Source organism: Eutrigla gurnardus, assembly GCF_963514095.1.
Source record: "Eutrigla gurnardus genome assembly, chromosome: 2".
Classification (NCBI taxonomy): domain Eukaryota; kingdom Metazoa; phylum Chordata; class Actinopteri; order Perciformes; family Triglidae; genus Eutrigla; species Eutrigla gurnardus.
The window spans coordinates 18,889,214-18,909,963 of NC_139916.1; the positions used below are offsets into that span (position 1 = coordinate 18,889,214).

Here is a 20,750-nt window from a genome sequence, read left to right on the forward strand (position 1 = left end):
CGAACAACGCCACAGAAACTTGACCATTTGTTTTCAAATGCTGGACCACATTTAAAAAAAAATGACATTTTGCAGCAACGAAGCAATAAGCAAGTCCCTTTAGTGCCAATAATTCCAAAACCCAAAAGTGTGAGTAACAAAACAGACAGAAACAAAAGGTGTCTCTAAAGTAAAATGTACAATCCATTAAACATTTTGTTTTACATGACAACGGAGACGTAATGACAAAACATAAAACCCATAAATATGCAGAACATGTGCATTCAAACAGGATACAGCACAATTAACGTCTCTTAACAGCAGATTCATCAGTGCTGTTCTGGACTTCAATGACATTCTCACAAGAGCCTACGGTGCTCTCCCAGGTCTGCTACTTTGCTGTCAGATTTAAGCCGTTGTAACGTGATTTAAATTGTTGATCAATTTATATAATTCCAATTGTTTTTTTTTTTTTACTGGCCTAAACCTTTATCAGAGATTTTTAAGCAATAGGTCCTGAGCCTAAACCTGCAAATGTCCTGTCCCATTAAAAATTTAGTAAGATTATGACGAGGCCTTTTTCATTTTACATCTGAACTCACTAGTGCAGACTGCTGGACGTTTCCAAAATCTTCAAGGTCTAGAATTAGATTGATAAATTAGGCTAAATCATTTTTACAATATGCATACAAAGGTAGCATGAAGCTAGTTTTTTTATGCATGTATTATATATATGTACAGTATGTATGACACATACATACAGATAAATACCTCTGTAACCATCAATATATGCCTTGGCAAATTGGTAGACAAAAAATGTTTTTGAACTAAATCCCCCACCTGTGTGTTAACGGATCAAACTAGCTGGATAACAATTTAAGCTGGAAAATGGCAATATTATTTATAAGTACAATAAACGAGTCTAAAGCAAATTTCAGACTGTGGCAAAACATTAATCTCCGTTTACCCTTACATAGGCTTTATGTGCATCTAGATTACTTATTATAGAAATGAAATGCTGCCAACAAAAGGCAATACACTGATAACTGGATTTAACGGGACTACATTCGTAATCAGGTTATAATTAATGGTCCTCCTCCACTGTATGTAGGTCGACGAGCACAGAGGTGGGAATGATGCCTGGTCATCCTGAGATCCTTCTGCTCCTCTTCAGAGATCTTTTGGCTCAATTTACGAGAGCTTCTGTATGCCTTGTGCTACTATAATTTTACATTGTTGTGTTGCTAAAGCGTCATATTTCTGCAGAGGGAGAAGTCTTCATGTGTAAATATAGGAATTGGTGAAGATACTTCAATATACTGTCAAACTTACACGCTAGTTCTTTCTCCCTTTGCACTGAACTTAACAAAGGGTCCTTGTTTTGGTCACTTCTTCAAACTGTGCCTGTGGACATTAAAAACAAAACCACATCATTTAGTTTACCATGAACATGTACATTTAATAGTACTTAAAATACTTCCTGTGTTTACAACACGGAAAAGCGTAAGCTCCAAAGATCTTAAGGTGGTATTACAACTGTACTTGCCTTCTTCTCCATCAGTCAGCACTAATGCCTGGAGGATATCTGAAAGGGAGACAATTCCCTTCACCACATCCTGCTCGTCCACCACCACCAGCCGGTGCACCTGAAGGACACACAGGAAGACCATCAAGGTTACTTTTTCATCTGCAAGGGTATTTCTACTTTGGAAAGTACATTTCATAAGTAACTGAACCACGATAATGTAATTATACACATACAGCCTCATTGAAAACGAGAGACAAAGACACACTAGTCAAGTTAGTTGAGACTTTGCTCATTTTCAGGTCGCGTTTGATGTCTCTAAGGACTGCGATTTAAAAAACAGGTATATTTCAGGCATTGTTTATCAAAAGATTAATTAAACTCCAGACAGTAATAGCCAAAAAGCAACAGGGGACCAACTGGCCACAAAAGAGCCACTTGATGACACATAATGACATCCGACTCTCACCTCAGCCTCCACCAGTCTGTTGATGATGGCCTCCAGGGTCTCGTGCCTGTGACAGGTCAGCACTCCTTCAAAGTATTGAGAGCGGTGCTGCAAGGCCTTAGTCACCGTCAGATCCAGGTTGTTGTACGTCTTCTCTGCTGCCAGGTTCTGTATAAACACATTTTTTATTCAGGTTAAACATGTTTTGTAAACTTGAATTGCAAAAAAAAGAAAGAAATAGTTAAAATCCCAGTATAAATGAATCCTTCAAATAAGTTTTCTTGGTCATATCTGATTGTTAACTGAATATTGTAGGGTTTTGAACTATTGGTTGAATAACACTAGCAATTTGAATGCATCATCTTGGAATTTGGGGAATTATAACAAGTGCGGTTTACCGTTTAATATGTGCCAATATATATTTTTTTTATTTAAAAAAAAAGGTAAAAAGCACTTACTATAACATCAAATTTGGAGTATATATCCACCACTCGACCTGCAAGAAAGGCAGCATATCAGTACACAAACAAAATAAATTCAAGAGGTCTCTCGTTATCAATGCAAAATCAACAAGGATGACATTTCAACCAGCCCACATACCTTTGTCATCCACAACAGGGAGTGCCGACACTCGCTGCTCAACAAAAATACCCAGCGCTGTGTACAGCGGTGTGTCTGTGCGGACCATTGCTATGTTCTGGAAAGTTCCAATGTTTAGGTCCTCTAAGGTTTGTCTCAAGAATGAGGGTTTTGGCATCTCCGATATCTGAAAACAATAACCAGAGATCGTGCACACTTAACCATTAAAACTGTAGAAGAACATCTGCCATGCTTTTATCAGACCCAAACACTGAAAATTATTTAAAGTAATCAGAAGTAGAATTGAGGAGAAACCAAAGGGACTTACAAAAAGCTTCAGGAACTTGAGAATCCTCTTGTGTGTGAGGATATAGAGCGTGTTCCCTGTCAGGGGGTCAATTACAGGCAGCCTGTGGATCTTATTCTTCAGCAGAGATGATACTGCATCATACAAACTGTGACACAGATGTTCAGAGAGGACCAAGTTAATGAAGTTATTTTAGACACAGCATGTCGAGAGATGAGATGGTTGAATAGAAAATAGTGAACCGAAAAATAGCTAGGATATATATACTAACATTAACTGTTGGTATTTTGGCAACTTAATTTAGACAACAAAAGGTTTAGCAACAACAACATGTAGATATCTGAAAGTACTACTGGAAAACCAAACCTTCGTCTAAAAAAAAGAAAAAGAGAAAAAGAAAAACTCACCTTGCATTGGGAGATATGCTAACCAAGGGCTTAAAAGAGTCTTGAAGGTACAATTCTAGTTCAACAAAAATAGAAAACATAGTCAAGATCTTCAAGATTACATAAGTCGATGAAAACAGTATATTACATACTAATTAAACCTTCTTACCTCTCCATGTTTCAATTTTATGTTCTTCCAACTCGTATATCTGAACCTGAAAGATTACGAGAAAGTGAAGAGAGAAAGAAAGACAAAGAGGGTTGACATATTTAACAGTAACTAAAAGTAATCAAGCTCTTGAAACAAACCGAAAACTTGCAATGACACATTCAGCAGCATCAAAATAAAAGCCTGTAATACTTAATCTTACAATTCAAGGACTTTAACCAATTGGTGTCCATCACCTTACCAATGGAGATTTGTAGTAGCGATGTAGGATGTTAATAAAGTCTGTGATGGTCAGCATACCTGCAGATGCATGAAGAGAACCAACTGAGTCCTTCCCTTGTTTTGTCTTAAAAAGAGTAAAATGTGTGCGAAATGACGATTGCCCTCACCAACGAAACACTGCTTCTTGCTGTCCCACAGAGGCGCTGCTCTTACCCCATTAGACACGAGAGCAAAAAATGCCTTCTTGACCTGTGAGATTAATTACACCAAATGTTTCAGTCTAAATTAGCTAATGACAGATAGATTGCATTTTTGTAAATTTATTTTTATTTAAAGTTTCTGTTTTACCTGAAGCGATGTATCAAACACAACCAGTTTGGAGCTGGTAGGTACGAGGTCATAACACCGGTGGGACTTCATAAACCTGGTGTACACATTGTGCTCTGGGTCTGAAGGAATGAGAGAGATTATTGAGGAACGCTGTTCGCCGTTTAAAAAAAAAAAGAATTCTGAGTTTGGTCTCACAAAATATATACAAGTCCTTTACCGTCTAAGACTGGGTCCTTTTTGCCCTCAAGATCATCAATAGCCACTGGAATCTGAAATAAAGGAATAATAGGTAATCAACGTTCTGTTTGCCAAGTGACTCTGTCAAAGTCAATGTGAAAAAAGTTATTGTGAATGATTGAAAGCCTGCATAACGTGGCCAAGCGAGGCTACAAGCATACGACTTTAGATTTTAAATGTGTTATGTTCAACACCATTATGTTTATGCTGTTATAATGCCACGTGTTGGTTAATAGCAGAGCTTAGGTAAAGTTAACGTTGGAGGGTCATTCTGACATTATGTATCACATCGTGTTCAATGTTTCTTCTTCAAAAGGTTAACTATTAACCGGTCCACTACTATTATTACCCAGGTTACATGACACACAAAATGCGCATCGTCAGTATACACGTAGACCGCAGCCAGGTAACGTTTGCTCAACAACAAGGAACTGTAACGAAGGATAATTGTCTAACGTCACTCGACTGAGCGTTGTGAAACATGGCCATAACTGCGGCCGGTTGACCGACAGACGGTGACGTCACTGTTTAAAGTTGCAAACTGAACGACGCCACTTCGAACAACACCATAATAACAACGTTAGCCAAGTATTAGCATGAAGCTAGCTACCGTCACGGTGTGTTGACATTAAGGAGGTGACTGACTTTCATTTCAGCTTTGAATTGAACGTCGGTCAACCTTACGTTACACTGGTGAGGTTTCAACGTTATATGGCACACTGTCATGTCTATGTAGTTAATTATTGGCGCTGAAACCACACACACATTACCCGGGGGCAAACACATGCGTGTCCTACCTCACGTTTGACTAGGTTACCGTTATTAACGAATGTGCTAGCCTCAGAGCTACTCTACCCTGAATTAGCTAGCTAGCTAGCTTCTATCGTTAGCATTGTTCGGGAAGTCATATAAGTTAACTTAAGGTGTGGAGGCTTAATTCAAAACCTATCGATCTACACACGCTTAAGTTAGCAGGAGTACTTACACACTCCATATTCCATTCACTGTATCGCCTTCCTGAAGCTGGCTCCGTTCACAACTGCCAGGTAGGATCTCGCAACACCACAGGTCTCTTCCTCTGTGACTTGAATGGCTGCACAGTCGAGTGGTTACCGTAGTGCAAGTGGTAAGGTGCCACCATTTCTTGTTCTTTCCATGTTTATCGGTTTGCAACACCAACTTTTAGGTGCATACCGCCACCTACTGTGGCGGGACCAGAACAGGCTCAAGTTTACATTTGTCTCCATACAGCATCCCTTCTAAATCATATTCTCACCCTCGGCTGTGATTTATATGTTCTTTGTTAGGTTTGACAACGTGCATTATAAGGTACAGTGTCATCAAACCTTATTCTGGATTGAACTACCTCCTTTATTCTACCTTCACTGTTCCCAGCACACATTTTCTGCAGAATATTTTCTTTTTGATTAGTTGCCAAATGCCGTGTCTATTATATGCCTCATATTTAGTGATATTTTAGATAGGATGTCTGCAAATCCATTACACTTCTTATTTAATCTTGTTTTTAATCAGGAAGGCTCATTGGATTGGATTTAGAGCTATTTTCAAAGAGAGACCAGAGAACAAGAAACATTAACAAGAATACAACTAAACAGTTTTTTTTTTAATTACAAGATTATTTATTGTCAAAATTCTGATATTTAAAATCTCCAAGGGGCTGCAAGATGCAAGTTTGAGGGCAGTTTGTTTAAGTTAAAAGGTGCATTGTCCCCACATGTATGCATCCTAAATAAACATAAAATCTCCCCTGATTGACTTCATACTGTAAACTTAAAATAACCTGTTCTCACTTCTTTCACCTACTGAAGACCAACCCCGCCATCCTCTGAACTGTATAGACATACTATTTAATTCTAGCCCCTAAATTAGTTTGGAATCAGTATCCATCAGTAAATAATTATAAAAATGATTCCGAATCTGGTTTACACAATTTCTTGTCTGAAGCAGACCAGAAATTAATCTTCCATACTATGATGCTGTGTATGCCTACATACCTTTATTCAGTAATAATGCACGTAAGTGAAGTTACAGTTTTGCTATTGTAGTACATCAACCTGTAATACTGTAGGTGACCTTGTTTTTTGCTCCCTAAAGAATCCAGCCAAAATCTGCACATCAAATGAGTAACAGATTTATTTATATACAAAACTGTTTACAGCAAGATTTCTGAATTAACATTGACCCACAAGGGGATACCGGTGTTCAGGTTTACAAAACCACCTGCACCATGGTATCAAGTCAACAGAAGAAGGGGAAAAAAAACCTTTTAGAGCACCTTGAGTCATGAAGGGAAGCAGATGAGGAAGTTTGAGGGACTGTAAGGCACAAGACACAGCATCACCAGCTTCGGTTCAACCATCATCAACTACTTACTAAGCAAATCACTTGATAAAAAAAAAATACAATTACCCACTACAGGTACAACATGAGGATTATGGGGGGAAATCCACATTGTGTCATGTCTTTGTAAGACTACAGGATCTAAGGGGAAAAAAGTAATTCAGGATCTCAAGCATCTGACAGTGATCATGCAAGTCCACAATATTAATTAAATGGACTGCATGCCTTCCTGGCTTGGTTCTATCAAGCCTGCATAAATCATCACATCAAAACCATGAGCTCAAAGGTTACAACGCTTAACTCTGTAGCCTTCAGCAAATTAAATATAGTCTTACAGTGTTCAAATGCAATTTAGAAAAATTGCAAATCAACAATGTTAATAATTACGTACTTATAAGAAGATATACTCTACTTAGGATACTGAAGGGAGCGCAAACCTGCACCACTCAAAATATAATCAACAGTATCAAACCAATTTCTAAGATTCTATTTATATTGTATAAAAAGGCCATTACCGGTAAATACCAAAGATCTATTCCAATCTATACTACATTTCTGAGTGTTGTCCATAAGATGACATCTTAATTACAGTCAATAAGGAGAAAGTACACTGTAGAAACAATGAGGACTAGTCTAATCTGCTGAGTGGAAGAGCTTAAAATGTGAGTTGTTAGATTTACAAATAGATTTCTCCATCCTGAAGATGCCGTTCAAGAGTTCATGGGTGAAAGGTACCAGAAGATGAGTTGATAAAAAATGACTATGATGAGAACTGTGAAACCAGTGAAATGTCTTATGTGGAATCTCCATCCCAGGGTGTTCCAAGTAAATCCACCATTTGTGAGAGATACTAACATTTTAACACCACATTTAAAGCAATGTGAACTGTGACTCCCCATTCACTGTTGAAATAATACCAGTCCTTAAAAAAATGTTAACCAGCCCTACCTGTACATTTACTCAACTACTCAAAGAATGATGAGAGTTAAGCCAATGATGTCACAAACATCAGATTTACAATATGTTCACAAAAAAAAAAGAAGAAAATTATGTAATTAATTGGGACCAATGTTTGGCGATAGTATTTTGCATTCTGAGCGTTTGGTTGAACTGACAGTCAAGATTTTGCCCAGTTATAGATTATGTTTCAATACTTAAAGTGTTCACCGACAAAGCATCTTTGTCTTAAACAAAGATTAATCTTGTTCTTAGAAACTTCCCCCTGTGGTAACAATTAATGGGACAGTTTATCAACTGTCTGGGCAGTTGGCTTGCTATGTAAATCAATGTAAATCAATAGGGTATCACAATGGAGTAAAGAGGCTCCACTGCTGCGTCTTGGTGTCGGTGAGGTCACGATAGGCAAGCTGGTGAAGTTGTGGCTCCTGTGTTCAGCAAGTGACCTTACTGATGTCCTGTAGATACGTTTACATCACAGCACACTTCTTCTCGTCTTGGGGTGCATTTCCATCGGCTTTCTCCATCTCCAAAATGATCCGCTTGAAAACTTCGACAGCAGTCTGTATTGCAAAATTATTGTCATAAGAGTGAATCTGTGTCACATTGAATATGTGGACTCCATCAATGAAAAGAGATCATTACCTCATTCTCCTTGGCTGAGGACTCCATGAATGCAGCGCCCCAGGAATCAGCAAGTTTCTTTCCCTCCTCTGGCTTGATAACCCTGAAGAAAATGAAACATAAGCTTCACTTACTAAAAAACACATGTTGAATTAGATTCGGCTACACAGGCAATATATGTTAATAGGATGAATTAATGGGTGGTTTTGCTCTTTTCATGGCATTTGTTGACACTAAGAAAAAACACAAGATTGACAGACTTACCATTTAACACACGTATCAATTTGTCTTTAATGTTTTATTACCAGTATTTGAATCTGATGATAATAACATAATGTGGTTTCTATTCTAAAAACTTTTAATAATCTTGATTACCTTTCCAGGTGGAGATCTTTTTTGTTCCCTACAAGAACAGTTGGGACCCTAAAAAAAAGAAAAAACATGACTTTTGAATTTAAAAAGATTTTTAAAAAACAATTTTGGAAGCATTGAATTTTAGAGATTCAACTAAACTTACTGAATCTTCCCAACCATGTCTAGGAGCTTGTCATGTAGAACCTGCACAACCTCAAAACTGAACAAAGACATCAAAGTACTTTCAGATACTGATCTGAGACCTCAGTATGCAACTCCAACCTGTATGCCACTTACTATTACAATACACTGCCAGTCCAAATTACCCTCTACTTTGGCATATTTGGTTAAAGCAATGGGCAAACAGGCACCCAAAGAAGTTGAATACAAAAAAATAAATAAAAAAAACATAAAATTGAACATTATGAACCTTGTTATATGGCAATTATACAACATTAGATATTAGATTGTTGAGGTTTAGGATTCATGTAGCATGAAGGGTAAAGCCTGAATGTTAGCATCAACTGTAAGACACATATTGTGTTGTCTATCTAATATTGTGTTTTAACAGAATTAACAGTGTGTGTCCATTATTCATACAGATATGAAAACAGAACCATCCACTCACCTTTTATTGGAAGTCACTGAATAGACAAGGACATACCCATGGATGTCCATTGAGTGGGATTGGTGAAAAATTGAGTACTCATCCTAAAGACAGGAAAGAGATATTATAATCTTATTTGGTATGGCTGTTACCAAACCAGATTATTAGAATCGAGTCAGACATACAAGACTATATAGCTTCTAAAACTGGCACTTCCAATTAAATAGACAACTTGTCAATCAGAAGGAGTACATCATAATACCAGCTTAAATTAATATAGTTACAGCTAAGTAAAATTTCCGGTGAGGCAGCGTAGATAATGCGAACTTGTGACATTAACAGGCTGAACGCTAAATTGAACATTTAATGTCTCTATGACATCTTGCTCAACACTAATGTAACAATTCATTGTTTTAACCAAGGAGCTAAATATAAGGATTTAACAAATCTCTTTAGATCAAGTGTTGATTTAAAACCAAGAGTTTAGTGCTTGTGTCACGTATGGTGGGAGGTGAACAACTTACTTGTCCAGCTGTATCAACCAGTTGAAGATTGAAGTCTTGACCATTCACGCTGACCATTTTGTTAAAGGCTGTGGAGAGGGAGAGAGAACTAGCTTTTACAAAACAAATCTTTACTTCAGGTAAAAACCATTGAGACTTTTTGTTGCAATGTCTTAATATAATAATATAATAATGACACGTACTGTTTTCGATGGTGGGGTCATAGGAGTCAACAAACTGTCCTTCCACAAACTGTATTGTAAGAGATGACTTTCCTGTGGAGGGAAACGAGACACAAAGTGGTTGTTTTACTTTAAAACAATCCCTTCCTTTATATTAATCCTAGACATTACACTACTAAACACACATAGTCATAGTTGAGTATTAATGGCTTTAAGCCTTTACATGAAACCCTACACAGGAAAAAACACATTACATGATAAGTTACATACATTCTATGACCCAATTAAGAATCTCAGGTATATTGCCCTGGTGTATGTATTTACCCTGCCACATCACATACTACTAGGCATCACCAATGAGAGTGCCTCTGTAGTATTTAGACGGGGCCACACATGTTGATACCTGTGACCTTGGTGTAAGGAGATCTGTGACATGTATTCTGTGATGCTAGAGCATCAACTAGATGATGTGGACCAAAGGGTCGACACATTTTCACAGGTGATGAGATGCTTTAGTGTATCTGAGATGCTCGTCAGATACACTAAAGCCTCTGCGAACACAGCTATAAAACATTTGCAGTTAGTAATAATACAGTTCTGATTTGTGATATAATGTGGCGTACTGGCAACGTAAAGGCATATAAGAATATAAAAGAATTGGTATAACTTGGTCGCGGGTCTTGTTTGATTACAGGCCGACTTCCTTAATTCTGGACTTACGTTACGACATGCTAGACTGAAGGTTTCAAAACGCACCGCTTGGCTCCACACCAGGATGTATACAGACGCTACAACTAATGTTAGAAACAGATGGCTACAGCTATACAAGATGGAGAGGATGTTGATTTCAGTGTAGTGTAGCAACTGCTCAGTGAACATACGTAGCACAAAGACACACGAACACACGCAATCTAGCGTTACTAGTGTTAGTCGGATAGCCCAAAGATGAAAACAAAGCCAGTACGTTAGCCTGTTAGCCAGCTAGCTTCCTCACACACGAGCTCGTACGCTTTACTCACCGACAGATCTGTAGCCTATAACAGCGATCTTTCGATGTTTTGGTTGCGGCATTTTGGTGAAAACGACGTCCGATGGGTTTTAATTATTTAGTTCGTCACCTACTTTTACTATGAAAGCAAACTTTTTTTTATCGCCACATTCGTCTCACATCACGTGACAACAACAAACTTTTCGCAGCCGCCGCTCGAGCTCTCTGCTGGGCCTCGAAGCTGGAAGTTCAGAGTTTAAAGTACAGCGAGTACAACTTGTACGTATCCCCCACCCCCCCAAAAAATCTACTTGTGTATCTGATATTGTGATCGATATCGATCGATGGCTCGAAACGGCGAAAAGCGTAGTCCCAAATGAAATTGGAAGTGAAGTAACGCTCGCTCAACGCGGTTACGATTCGCAAGTCAAACTGACGGAAAGTGTCATTGTGTAAGCACACCGTCGTAAAACCATCGGATACGTCATAACTGACACGGGCGTGTGTATTCTGGAGCGCCTGTACAGCAGAGGTCACTCTTTGTGCGTCCCAGCGTGTTTCTGTCAGCCAGACTTTTTAGACTTTTCCAGGCTGACCTTCAAGCCACAGTCACGGGTGTAAGTGGAGAGCTCTTCATGTCAGATTGCTTTCCTCTGATTCAGTGTAGAGAAATCCGGCAGAGGTTTGTAAACGTGATGTAAAACACGTCAGCTGAATTACAACCGAGGAAAAAACAATCTGAGAATATGCTGTTGTGATTAGTAGTTGTTAGATTGAACATAAACAGGCTTATAATATAAATGTGTTTGAGGAGAAATAAACAAAGAGGATTAAATAACTATAGAGGATTTTAAGCCCCACCCATTCAATCCACTTGATCCTCTGAGCCTGACCCTCATCTACCTTAAATAAGTGAACATAATCTAGTGCTCTCTTGTAACATAGGCACAACATGTGGTGGACCTAGTTCTTAAACAGGCAACGGTGAGTGTAAATTGATCTTAACTACTGTATTGATCTAATATAGTTTTTGAGTACTGTTCAGAACACCACTGAGTGTTGAAAACTGTTGAGTACCAAATGTTTTGTTGACTTATTCTTTCATTGGATATTTCCAGACTTATCTAATCATTTTTTGCAAAATTGTAAGCAAAGTTCTTGAACGGCAGCCTTTTGTTAAGAAGGCAAAAATAAAACTGAAGCACTGTGCTTTAGTCTGAAAATAAAACAAAGTCATATAAACAGGTATTACAGATGAGGATGGCTATTGAGTTCCTCTTGATGCATTATAAATTCTCTATTGGCTCATCATGGATCCCAACATACTGCGCACTGGAAGAGCATCATGCCACCCTTTTTAATTTGTAACTGTTAAACACTGTCCCAATAAAGGTTAATGTTAATATAAGCCTGCAGCATTCAGACAACACTCACAAATTCCATTATTTATAAATCTTTGAAATTACTTCTACGTGGAGTCACCAGAACGAGATGTTGTCTTCTGCTGCTAAGTCAATACAAAGTATATTCGTGTTAGTGATGTTTTTATGTGTACATACATTAAGGAGTGTTAATATTTGGCAGATTTGATACAGATAAGTGGTTCATGTAAACCCACTCACTGCTGGGGGTTAACCGGAAATTGTCTGAAGCTTGAGGTAAACGCTGCCGGGAGATGCTGCCGTCGTAAACAGTCAGATGAAAATACGGAATAACCTCAATGAAACGGTCCTTACAGGGGCAGGTAATACGACAGTTGCTGGAGAACCGGGCAACGTTTAAAGTCCATTTTAGTTGACTGCCTCTGCTGTGTTGTGTTGTAAGCTCAGCTTTGGGGCTTCAGGGAGCGCAAGCTAGCTAGCCAACCACTAGCTGGCTAGCGCTAGCCATAGCACTTGGGAGGGGGTGGGTGCCATAGCAACCGTTTCGGAAACATTGAATGCGGTGGCTAGCTAAGATAGTTCAGGCTAATGTCGGTTTGTTGTGCTAGCGATTAACAAAACGTCGTAGTGGCATGAACGTCTAACTTAACGTCAATTAGACAATTAATGTCACAATTCAGCGTTATTTACCTTGCGTCATCGCACATATTACTTAGCTGTAACTTTGCGCCACGCGTTTTAGTTAGCTGTCGAGGATGGCAGACTGTTGTATCGGTGCAGTGTTGAGTTTAGCTAACTTGGCTAACGGTAATTTCCATCACATGCAGTAAGCTAACGTTAGCCACCAAGGCCGGTCAGTAAACTTAGGTTTATTCAACGCCACCGCCGTAGGGTAATCGTTACAGTAATCTTTCTCTGGTACGACCTGGGTGCCTGACTGATTTCCCTAATGTTAAATTAGTTGGACATTAAGTTACTTTGTAAATGTTGTCATGGGTCAACCTAATTATAACTGAGTAGATCAGCTTATCCATGGTTGCTAAAGTTAGAGGTGGCGCTAATTTAGCAGCTAGTTAACCATTTTCTGCTATGATTACCGGTAATTAACCCACTTAATCTTCAGCATATGTATTGTCAGCTTGGATCGTTACACTTATCGTTACCAAATATTGGTGCGCTTCAAAATGTATGGAAGTTAGCTGATATTTACGCTACCCTTAGGCGTTTTATTTTTTGGGCCATTAAAAGTGTGGTATTATAAGATGTTTCTATTCTGTACCTCTATGAATTATCTCTTGGGCGGTACCAATGTAACATGACTGGCAGCAGGGGGTTTCATTTCATGATTTCTACCTGAAACTGTTGTTATGTGATTGTTTGAGTGAACTGGTGCCTGAGTGAATGTTTTAAGAGATGTAATTCATAATTTTCATTTCAGTATTCAGTGTGAACTAGCATGGATGTTGATGACTGCAATGGCCGGACTTACATATCAGGTATGACTGTTTTTTTTTTCATCACGTACATACTTACTTTCATTAGTTTACCTGTTGTTCAAATGACAGATCTTGCTTTTGTTTCTTTCACTTCTGGTCACAGCTAGCGGAGACTCGTCAATGGAAAGAGAGTTTTCTGGGGCCCTTGGAGGTCCAACAGTTAGCACCCCAAACAGCAAGGAGACCTCCCCTAGTCGCTCCCTCAGTGGTCAGTGAGAAAATAACTGTGAATCCACAAAACAGTCTATGTAATGGTTAATCAAATACCCAAATCTTAGTTATTCCACAAGTTTTCAGCTGCCAATATATAATGGGACATGTCACAGTAATGTATAATCAAACTGGGATATATCAACTATTTTCAAAGGTTGTGCAAAGGTTCATCTAATAATATCATCTCATATCACAGTGTTAGTAATGACATTTAAGCCTGTGCAGCCTCTTTTGTCTCCTTCTTTTAAGTTTGTCAATACCTTGGTTGACAGATTATCTAATTTAATTTAAGACCCTTTGTTTGCTCTGTAGCCAACTCAATTAAAGTGGAGCTGTACAGCGATGAAGACCCAGGTCGCAGTACTGAAGATGAAAGAGGGGAGCGGGTAGAGGAAGGAGGTCCAGAACAGGGATCTGAGGCTGTCGGAGACTACAGGGATCTCACCAATGCTGAAAGCATGCAAGCTGGAGCCACCAGACTGCCAAATGGAAAGCTCAAGTGTGACATCTGTGGAATGATCTGCATTGGGCCTAATGTTCTCATGGTGCACAAACGCAGCCATACAGGTAAAATCATCATAAAGATAACACATTTAGCAGTGTCATTGTTTTAGAGGACCCACTGACAGACTGATGGAAATGTAGAGTGAATGGTTTACAAGAAGATGAATGCTAAAAAGAAGAAAAGTTTTAAGAAAAGTGGTCCATGACTAATATGAGACTGGGTCATAGAGATATTTTAGATGGAAGAGTACAAATCTGCTCACACGAGGGATTCTTGTGGGAGGTCTAATGTGCCAGAAACTCTAAAATTCCTCAAACAAGTAAGGTTGACAAATGTGATCTTTTCTTTCCCCAGGTGAGCGACCTTTCCAGTGTAATCAGTGCGGTGCCTCCTTCACTCAAAAGGGTAACCTGCTCCGCCACATCAAGCTGCACTCAGGGGAGAAGCCCTTTAAGTGTCCCTTTTGCAGCTATGCCTGTCGAAGACGAGATGCGCTCACTGGCCACCTACGCACTCATGCAGGTAGGACAGAGTCATGCCTGATAATTGTTTTTTTTCTTTTATGATGTTGTTCAATAATGTGATAACAATGCTTTCTTCATACTTTGTCTCCAGTGTCCTCGCCAACTGTAGGGAAGCCATATAAATGCAGTTATTGTGGCCGTAGTTATAAACAGCAGAGCACCTTGGAGGAGCACCGTGAGCGCTGCCACAGCTACTTACAAAGTCTGGAGTCACAGCAGGCCTCCTGTGCACAGAATCCAGGTACGGTTTCATGGCATTGATGGAGATGTCATGTCAGGAGTAAACAACACTTTGTCAGATAAGACAGGAACCAAAATCACAATATGGTGTCGTAAATATCAGTCTCCAAAGGGATTGTAGTGGCATCTAGTGTAGAAATTTAGTCTACCTCCATAACAAGGTAATGCATACAACCCCTCGCTTAGTTTCTTGTCTATCCAAACATTGAAAACCATACAACTTAAACATTTGGGATAAATGCTGTCTGGGTAATAAGAAAACCCCCAAAATAACATACAATTTGTTTGTACTCTGCGCAGGAGAGGAGATGAGAGAGCTTGAGTTTATACCAGACTCTCTACTGCAACCCTCCTCAGACAAGATGGCATTTATCGATCGGCTTGCCAACAGCATCACCAAACGCAAGAGATCCACACCACAAAAATTTGTAGGTGAGCATTTGGTCTCAGTGTGGAGGAAACTGAAAGCCGTATGAATTGGTTGAATTGGATACCACACAGAATAGTACTGATCTGAGTACTGAACTTTTTGTGCGATTTTATGTATCCAGACTGTATGATTGGCTGTAGGTACAACTGTGCTTTGTTTAGAGGTTAATTGATTAGAGTTGCACATAGCTGGTGCAGGAGAGCTGCGGTCTCACAGTAAATACAGGCTGAGGACAAACAGGAACAGGTTTGTCTAGTTATACAAATAAAATGCTGGCCTTTAATTAAAACTTGATTTTGAATTTGAACTCAATCATCATAACCTCCAACCTGGTTGTGGCATCTAGAATGAATCCAAATAACTTTTCAGGCGTCTCATTAACCTGGGCAAGCTGCCTGCCCATGTATTATTTTTTCTGTTTTCTGACGTCATAATATGGTGTTTCTTTATTGCAGGACAGAAGCACATACGCCTCAACCTTGCAGATGCACCTTATGAGCTCAGCGCTGGTTTGGATAAAGATGGGGAGATGCACACAGGGGACTTTGAAACCCAGCACTTTACTGGTCTGGGAGGAGATTTCGCAAGTGTTGCAGGTAATGGAGGAGGAGGGGTGTCAGACACACTGAGGCCTCTACACCTCCCCACCACTCATCCTTCATGTTTATCAGAACTCAGGCCAATCCATAGTTCCAGTCACACCTCTGTCGCTCTAGGCCCGAGGCTGGATTGCACCGGTACTGGAGCTGGGTTGGGAGGTGCAGGTGTAGGGGGGAGGGAGGCAGCAGAGGGTCATGAAGACCTGCCTGCGGGTCGCAGTCATGCACCCTCACCTAGCAATGGGTGCCAGGACTCTACGGATACAGAGAGCATGACCGACGAGCCCTGCAACAGTACCGCTCTGACTCCAACCATGCACAGTAACAACGGCCATCATCTTCACCACTCCAACAACCATCATGCAGCGCCTCTTACTGTTGCACACCACAGGAATCGGGAGAGACGCAGTCCCAGCCATGCCAAAGACAGGGAGTTAGAAAGAGAGGATGGAGGCCACTCTGCTCTACCTCCTCCTGCCCATGCGCCAACTCCAAGCTCACCTACAGCACCCTCCTCCACCTCTAGGGAGGCGTTTCGGGTTGTAGACGGGGAGGGGCGAGCTGTGCGCTCGTTCCGTTGCAGGCACTGCCGTGTGCTTTTCCTGGACCATGTCATGTTTACCATTCATATGGGCTGCCACGGTTTCCCCCAGCCTTTTGATTGTAACATCTGTGGCCACCGCAGCCAGGACCGCTATGAATTTTCTTCACACATCGTTCGTGGGGAGCACATCGTTGACTGAGGCTAAGGAGAGGGGGGGGGGGGTCAATCTACTCCACCTAGAGCTATTTTTACACTGAGACAAGGACCTGGCTGAGTTTGGTCTGCACACAAGTTAAAGGAGACACTGATGAAATGACTGATATGAATATTTTAAACAGGCACTGGTACAGTTAGCATGTACCAGCATTAATAGCAAACTTGTGTTTTTATTAAACTTATTATAATGGTCGTTATTTTTAATGCACTTTGAAGAATTAATTAATTAATTCAGTTAATCAATTTAAAATGCACTTTAAATTCAATGTATTCTAAAGTAGATGAAGAGCCAATGCACTTTTTCATCCGCAGATGTGCCTTGCTCCAAAATTCAGGATTCAAACCTGATGCACAAATTACAGTAGAGAAATCAGATTTTTGTCCATTTCTGTCCCTTTTTACGCACTTTAACATAAATAAAATGTAAAAGATTAATGTGAAGTTTATAGGCTCGCCTACAATGGAATCTGAGATTTGAATGCCTTGTTCTAAAAGCACTTATTCATTGAAATGATTCCCAAATGTTATGCTCTGCAATGTGTTTTTCCCCCAATGTGGGGTTGTTTCTGTAATGATAATTTTTTGATGAAACATGAAGTGCAGACCAAACTCAAAAACCAGGTCCAAGTCGATTATTTCTGTTTTGAGGGGTTGTCCGTGACATAGAAATGCACTTTTGTTTTTAATGGAGGGGATGGAAAGGTGTGTGTGTGTGTGAGAGAGTGTGTGAGAGAGTGTGTGTGTGTGTGTGAGAGAGTGAGAGTGTGAGAGTGTGTGTGAGACAGACCCCCGAGTTTCATGGTAGTTGAATAATTGGAAAATGAAGACCTTTTGTGTGTGAATGCCGTGTGAGGCAGTGTATGACATGTTTGCTTTTCTTTTCTATGACTGCTTTTGTTGCACTGATACCTGCCAGAATACTATGATTATATTAAACTATTTTATGGAATACATTAATGACCTGCACATTTCTCTCAAAATGTGAGGAAAAACTGATGGAATGTTTTTCCTCACATCCTACTAGGAAAAGAGTACGAGTATCACTGCCACAATTTTAGAGATTACTGAAGAAGTTAGGGTCTTTACCAGTCTAACATTTTCCCTTAACTTCATCAAACTGCAAGCCGACACTAATCTATTTCTACTTTTACTTTATGTTGGTGTTATCTCATTGTATTGTGCCTTTCTTCGCCCCGATCAGACCTTGTTGGCCAGACTGAAGGACATGAGCTACCAACTGTCATATCTTGAATCAGATTATTTTGGGTGATGTCAAACATCATGAGTTACAAAATAATTTACTTACTGGAGTGGTTTTGCAGACACAAGGCTCTGGCTCATAGCTGTGCACAATATTTATATTCTCCTATTCAACAAGCGTTGGTTTGATTTTCATTAATGTGTTTGCAAAAACCAATTCTGCTAATTTATCAAAGACTAAATGTGCATGGCATTTGGCGCATGCTGCTATAACACGAATGAGTGCAGTGTGCAGAGACGGGTTAAATCCAAAAAAAGATATTTCATTTTTAATTTCTTTGTGCACATTTCTGTCAGCAGAGTGAAAACAGGTGTTTATTTCAAAAAGGGTTTTGGTTGATTGTGATCTATTATATATCCTGTTGTGGTAATATGGTGCAGAAACGAAATGTGTCAGTTAAAAGAACACTGTCAGCTCTTGATTCTGTCTTTATTTGTTTACATGTTAAAACAATAGATGTAGTCTTTGTAGAAACTATTTGTTTATATCTGACTTTAAGCAGAATAAGTCGTACTGTTAGCAGGCTGATTTGTTATGCCTAGATTACAGAATTGGGCACAAAAATCAATACGTAATTTGTGTTGATGAGATTTATCTCCATTATAAATAACTACATAATAGCTAAAGTTTGGGACAATCTGACAGACTGAAAAAAGTAATAATAAATTCTGACTAAAAGTAAAAATCATCAGCTTACAAAATGTTTGGGACATATTGAATAAGATTTTCCTTGAATTCACCATAATTGGCATTTTGCAGCATCAAGAAATGTTGTTTTTCCGAGATCTTGTGCAAGCTAAACAGAAACTAATGAACCATTCAAGGCTTTAATGGATGTTTATGGTCATTCTATCGTTGTGAATGGTTCCTTGGTCTCGTCATATACTGAACTCTAGAGTCTCAAATTTAAAGTAGCTGTCTCGACGCTTCGAAATCTTGCTTTTATGAAGATGAATTAAAAAGTACTTGTTTTTCATATTATCTTTAGATCAATGACTGATTCTGTCTCGTACCAAATAATGGTTCCCCCATGGCTGAACCAAAGAACCACCTCTTCCCTATTGTTAAGCACGTTTCCCTATTATAGTGGGAAAATGTTAATTAGTTAAATAAAATATATTTGTACATACAGTATGGATTAGGAAGACTCTGCAAGGAAATATTTCTCTCCTCATTGCTCTCCGTAAAACCTTGTAATGTTAAATTGTCTTTTTTTCCAGGACTTGTCTCAACATAGTTTTGCAGAAGACCTTTAGAAAAGATTATTTGGGGATTACCCTTTGCAAATAAATATAATAAAAGTTTACCCCAATTTTGTTTAAGAATTATGCTAAGGTGAAATTTGTTTTGGTTGATGGTTAGAAAGCTAGCTTTGGTGCAAACCACTATTCGATTTTAAAGGTGATATTATCAGAAGTACAGACACAAACAGGTGGTTAAATTTTTCTCTTTGAAAGATGTAGTTTAGTTTCATGATGAAATGATCTTGCCTTAATATAAGAATAGAAGACTGTTATGACATGTTGGGACAGACACTTGAGGTATAGAGTCCTGCAACTTAATCTAGAAAACGGAGTGTGACTTTAAGATATTGTCATTGCAAATTGAATTGTCTTGTCTACTTGCACGGGCAAAAATAATGACCAACTGATTACATCTTACCTTACTGTGTATATTCTGATTTAGGCAACAGCCTGCATTGACACAAAGGCCCATGTGTGATTCTGTTTGATTTCTGTAGTGCTTTACTATTGTGCCTTTGGCTTGAGGTCTTCTCTACATGCGTTTTCTCTCGACAGTACACACATCAAGTTTAAAGCCTGGATTGCCAATTGTTTATCATGTGGTGCAAGTATTGCACATTACTAACAGCTCCTAATTACTATTTCCATCTTTGAAGTTTTTGTTTTACTAAAACCACCTGTAATCAATGACCTTGGCCTGAACAAAATTAATTTTATAAACCCATTGACCCTCAAAAGAATACTTTGATAATGCAGACTGCTAGGAGCCAAAGAATTACATTTTAAACGACCTGTAGACCTAAACCTGTTGAGACCTTAAAGTGTGACAAACTGTTAATGACTTTGCTAATCCTCTGCAGGAACTAATTTTGAAGTTTAAAGTCCTGCAATTAGCAAACTCGCCACCTAGGAAAATGTCCATCTTTCTCATTCAAAAGCTGCAAAGTTTGGGCGTTTATTGATTTACTCATACATATGTACACTAGACATTAATGTACTTCTAAGCCTGATGCATGACACAAATGCAGTTTACCTTCCATTTTAGACATAAGGACAACCAAATAAACTGGCTACTCAATTGTAAAACTATACTCATAAGAAACATTTGTGGTATTTTGTGTTGAATTTTTTTCTTTTTGCACTATTTGTCCCCTCCAGTTTTACCATTTGTTAGGCTTCCCACCCTGTAAAAGGTCTGATATCGCTTTAAATAACCGCAGCGCTTTTTAAAATGTATCATATTGTTATGCATTTGCATAATTTGATCTTAAACTACTGTAAGTTTTGTACTGTAAGAAAGTCTATTCCAAATAAAACACTTGAAAGGCCTGTCTTTCC

At 39.0% G+C, this 20,750-nt stretch overlaps 3 protein-coding genes across 5 annotated transcripts; 1 reads left to right on the forward strand and 2 right to left on the reverse strand.

Annotated features, from left to right (window-relative positions):
* Window positions 1-436: 436 nt before the first annotated feature.
* Window positions 437-5,302, reverse strand: prkag1 (protein kinase, AMP-activated, gamma 1 non-catalytic subunit). Its single transcript, XM_084028641.1, has 13 exons — window positions 5,168-5,302; window positions 4,163-4,214; window positions 3,964-4,064; window positions 3,783-3,864; window positions 3,635-3,693; window positions 3,394-3,439; window positions 3,246-3,300; window positions 2,860-2,986; window positions 2,553-2,718; window positions 2,411-2,448; window positions 1,974-2,120; window positions 1,526-1,625; window positions 437-1,383 (listed from the first exon to the last, which is right to left on the reverse strand). Exons 1-13 carry the CDS (start codon window positions 5,174-5,176, stop codon window positions 1,373-1,375), a joined length of 993 nt encoding a protein of 330 aa, XP_083884767.1. The 5' UTR covers window positions 5,177-5,302; the 3' UTR covers window positions 437-1,372.
* Window positions 5,303-6,318: 1,016 nt separating this feature from the next.
* Window positions 6,319-11,185, reverse strand: rhebl1 (Ras homolog, mTORC1 binding like 1). Its single transcript, XM_084024593.1, has 8 exons — window positions 10,790-11,185; window positions 9,792-9,863; window positions 9,610-9,677; window positions 9,107-9,189; window positions 8,642-8,698; window positions 8,500-8,547; window positions 8,146-8,227; window positions 6,319-8,063 (listed from the first exon to the last, which is right to left on the reverse strand). The coding sequence occupies exons 1-8, from the start codon at window positions 10,839-10,841 to the stop codon at window positions 7,971-7,973; spliced, it is 555 nt and encodes a 184-aa protein (XP_083880719.1). The 5' UTR covers window positions 10,842-11,185; the 3' UTR covers window positions 6,319-7,970.
* A 1,212-nt stretch (window positions 11,186-12,397) lies between these two features.
* On the forward strand, window positions 12,398-20,662 carry LOC311031954 (zinc finger protein Eos-like). Of its 3 annotated transcripts, none has more exons than XM_084038552.1 (8): window positions 12,399-12,502; window positions 13,579-13,636; window positions 13,740-13,844; window positions 14,162-14,416; window positions 14,709-14,876; window positions 14,970-15,119; window positions 15,419-15,550; window positions 16,004-20,662. In XM_084038552.1, the coding sequence occupies exons 2-8, from the start codon at window positions 13,597-13,599 to the stop codon at window positions 16,888-16,890; spliced, it is 1,737 nt and encodes a 578-aa protein (XP_083894678.1). In that variant the 5' UTR covers window positions 12,399-12,502; window positions 13,579-13,596; the 3' UTR covers window positions 16,891-20,662. The 3 variants fall into 3 exon arrangements, with proteins under 3 accessions (XP_083894680.1, XP_083894678.1, XP_083894679.1); XM_084038553.1 differs by lacking the exon at window positions 12,399-12,502 and adding an exon at window positions 12,689-12,947; XM_084038554.1 differs by lacking the exon at window positions 15,419-15,550 and having other exon boundaries at window positions 12,398-12,502.
* The last annotated feature ends 88 nt before the right edge of the window (window positions 20,663-20,750 follow it).

Coding starts and splice junctions, on each gene's coding strand:
- LOC311031954 (XM_084038552.1), top strand. CDS start 13,597: ATGGATGTTGATGACTGCAATGGCCGGACTTACATATCAG. Junction 13,637..13,739: donor TGGCCGGACTTACATATCAG/GTATGACTGTTT, acceptor TTCTGGTCACAG/CTAGCGGAGACTCGTCAATG. Junction 15,551..16,003: donor CACACCACAAAAATTTGTAG/GTGAGCATTTGG, acceptor TCTTTATTGCAG/GACAGAAGCACATACGCCTC.
- prkag1 (XM_084028641.1), bottom strand. Junction 2,719..2,859: donor TCAAGTTCCTGAAGCTTTTT/GTAAGTCCCTTT, acceptor TATTGTTTTCAG/ATATCGGAGATGCCAAAACC. Junction 2,121..2,410: donor ACTCCAAATTTGATGTTATA/GTAAGTGCTTTT, acceptor GTGTTTATACAG/AACCTGGCAGCAGAGAAGAC.
- rhebl1 (XM_084024593.1), bottom strand. CDS start 10,841: ATGCCGCAACCAAAACATCGAAAGATCGCTGTTATAGGCTACAGATCT. Junction 8,699..9,106: donor TCAGTGACTTCCAATAAAAG/GTGAGTGGATGG, acceptor GTCTTTGTTCAG/TTTTGAGGTTGTGCAGGTTC. Junction 8,548..8,641: donor GACATGGTTGGGAAGATTCA/GTAAGTTTAGTT, acceptor TCTTTTTTTTAG/GGTCCCAACTGTTCTTGTAG.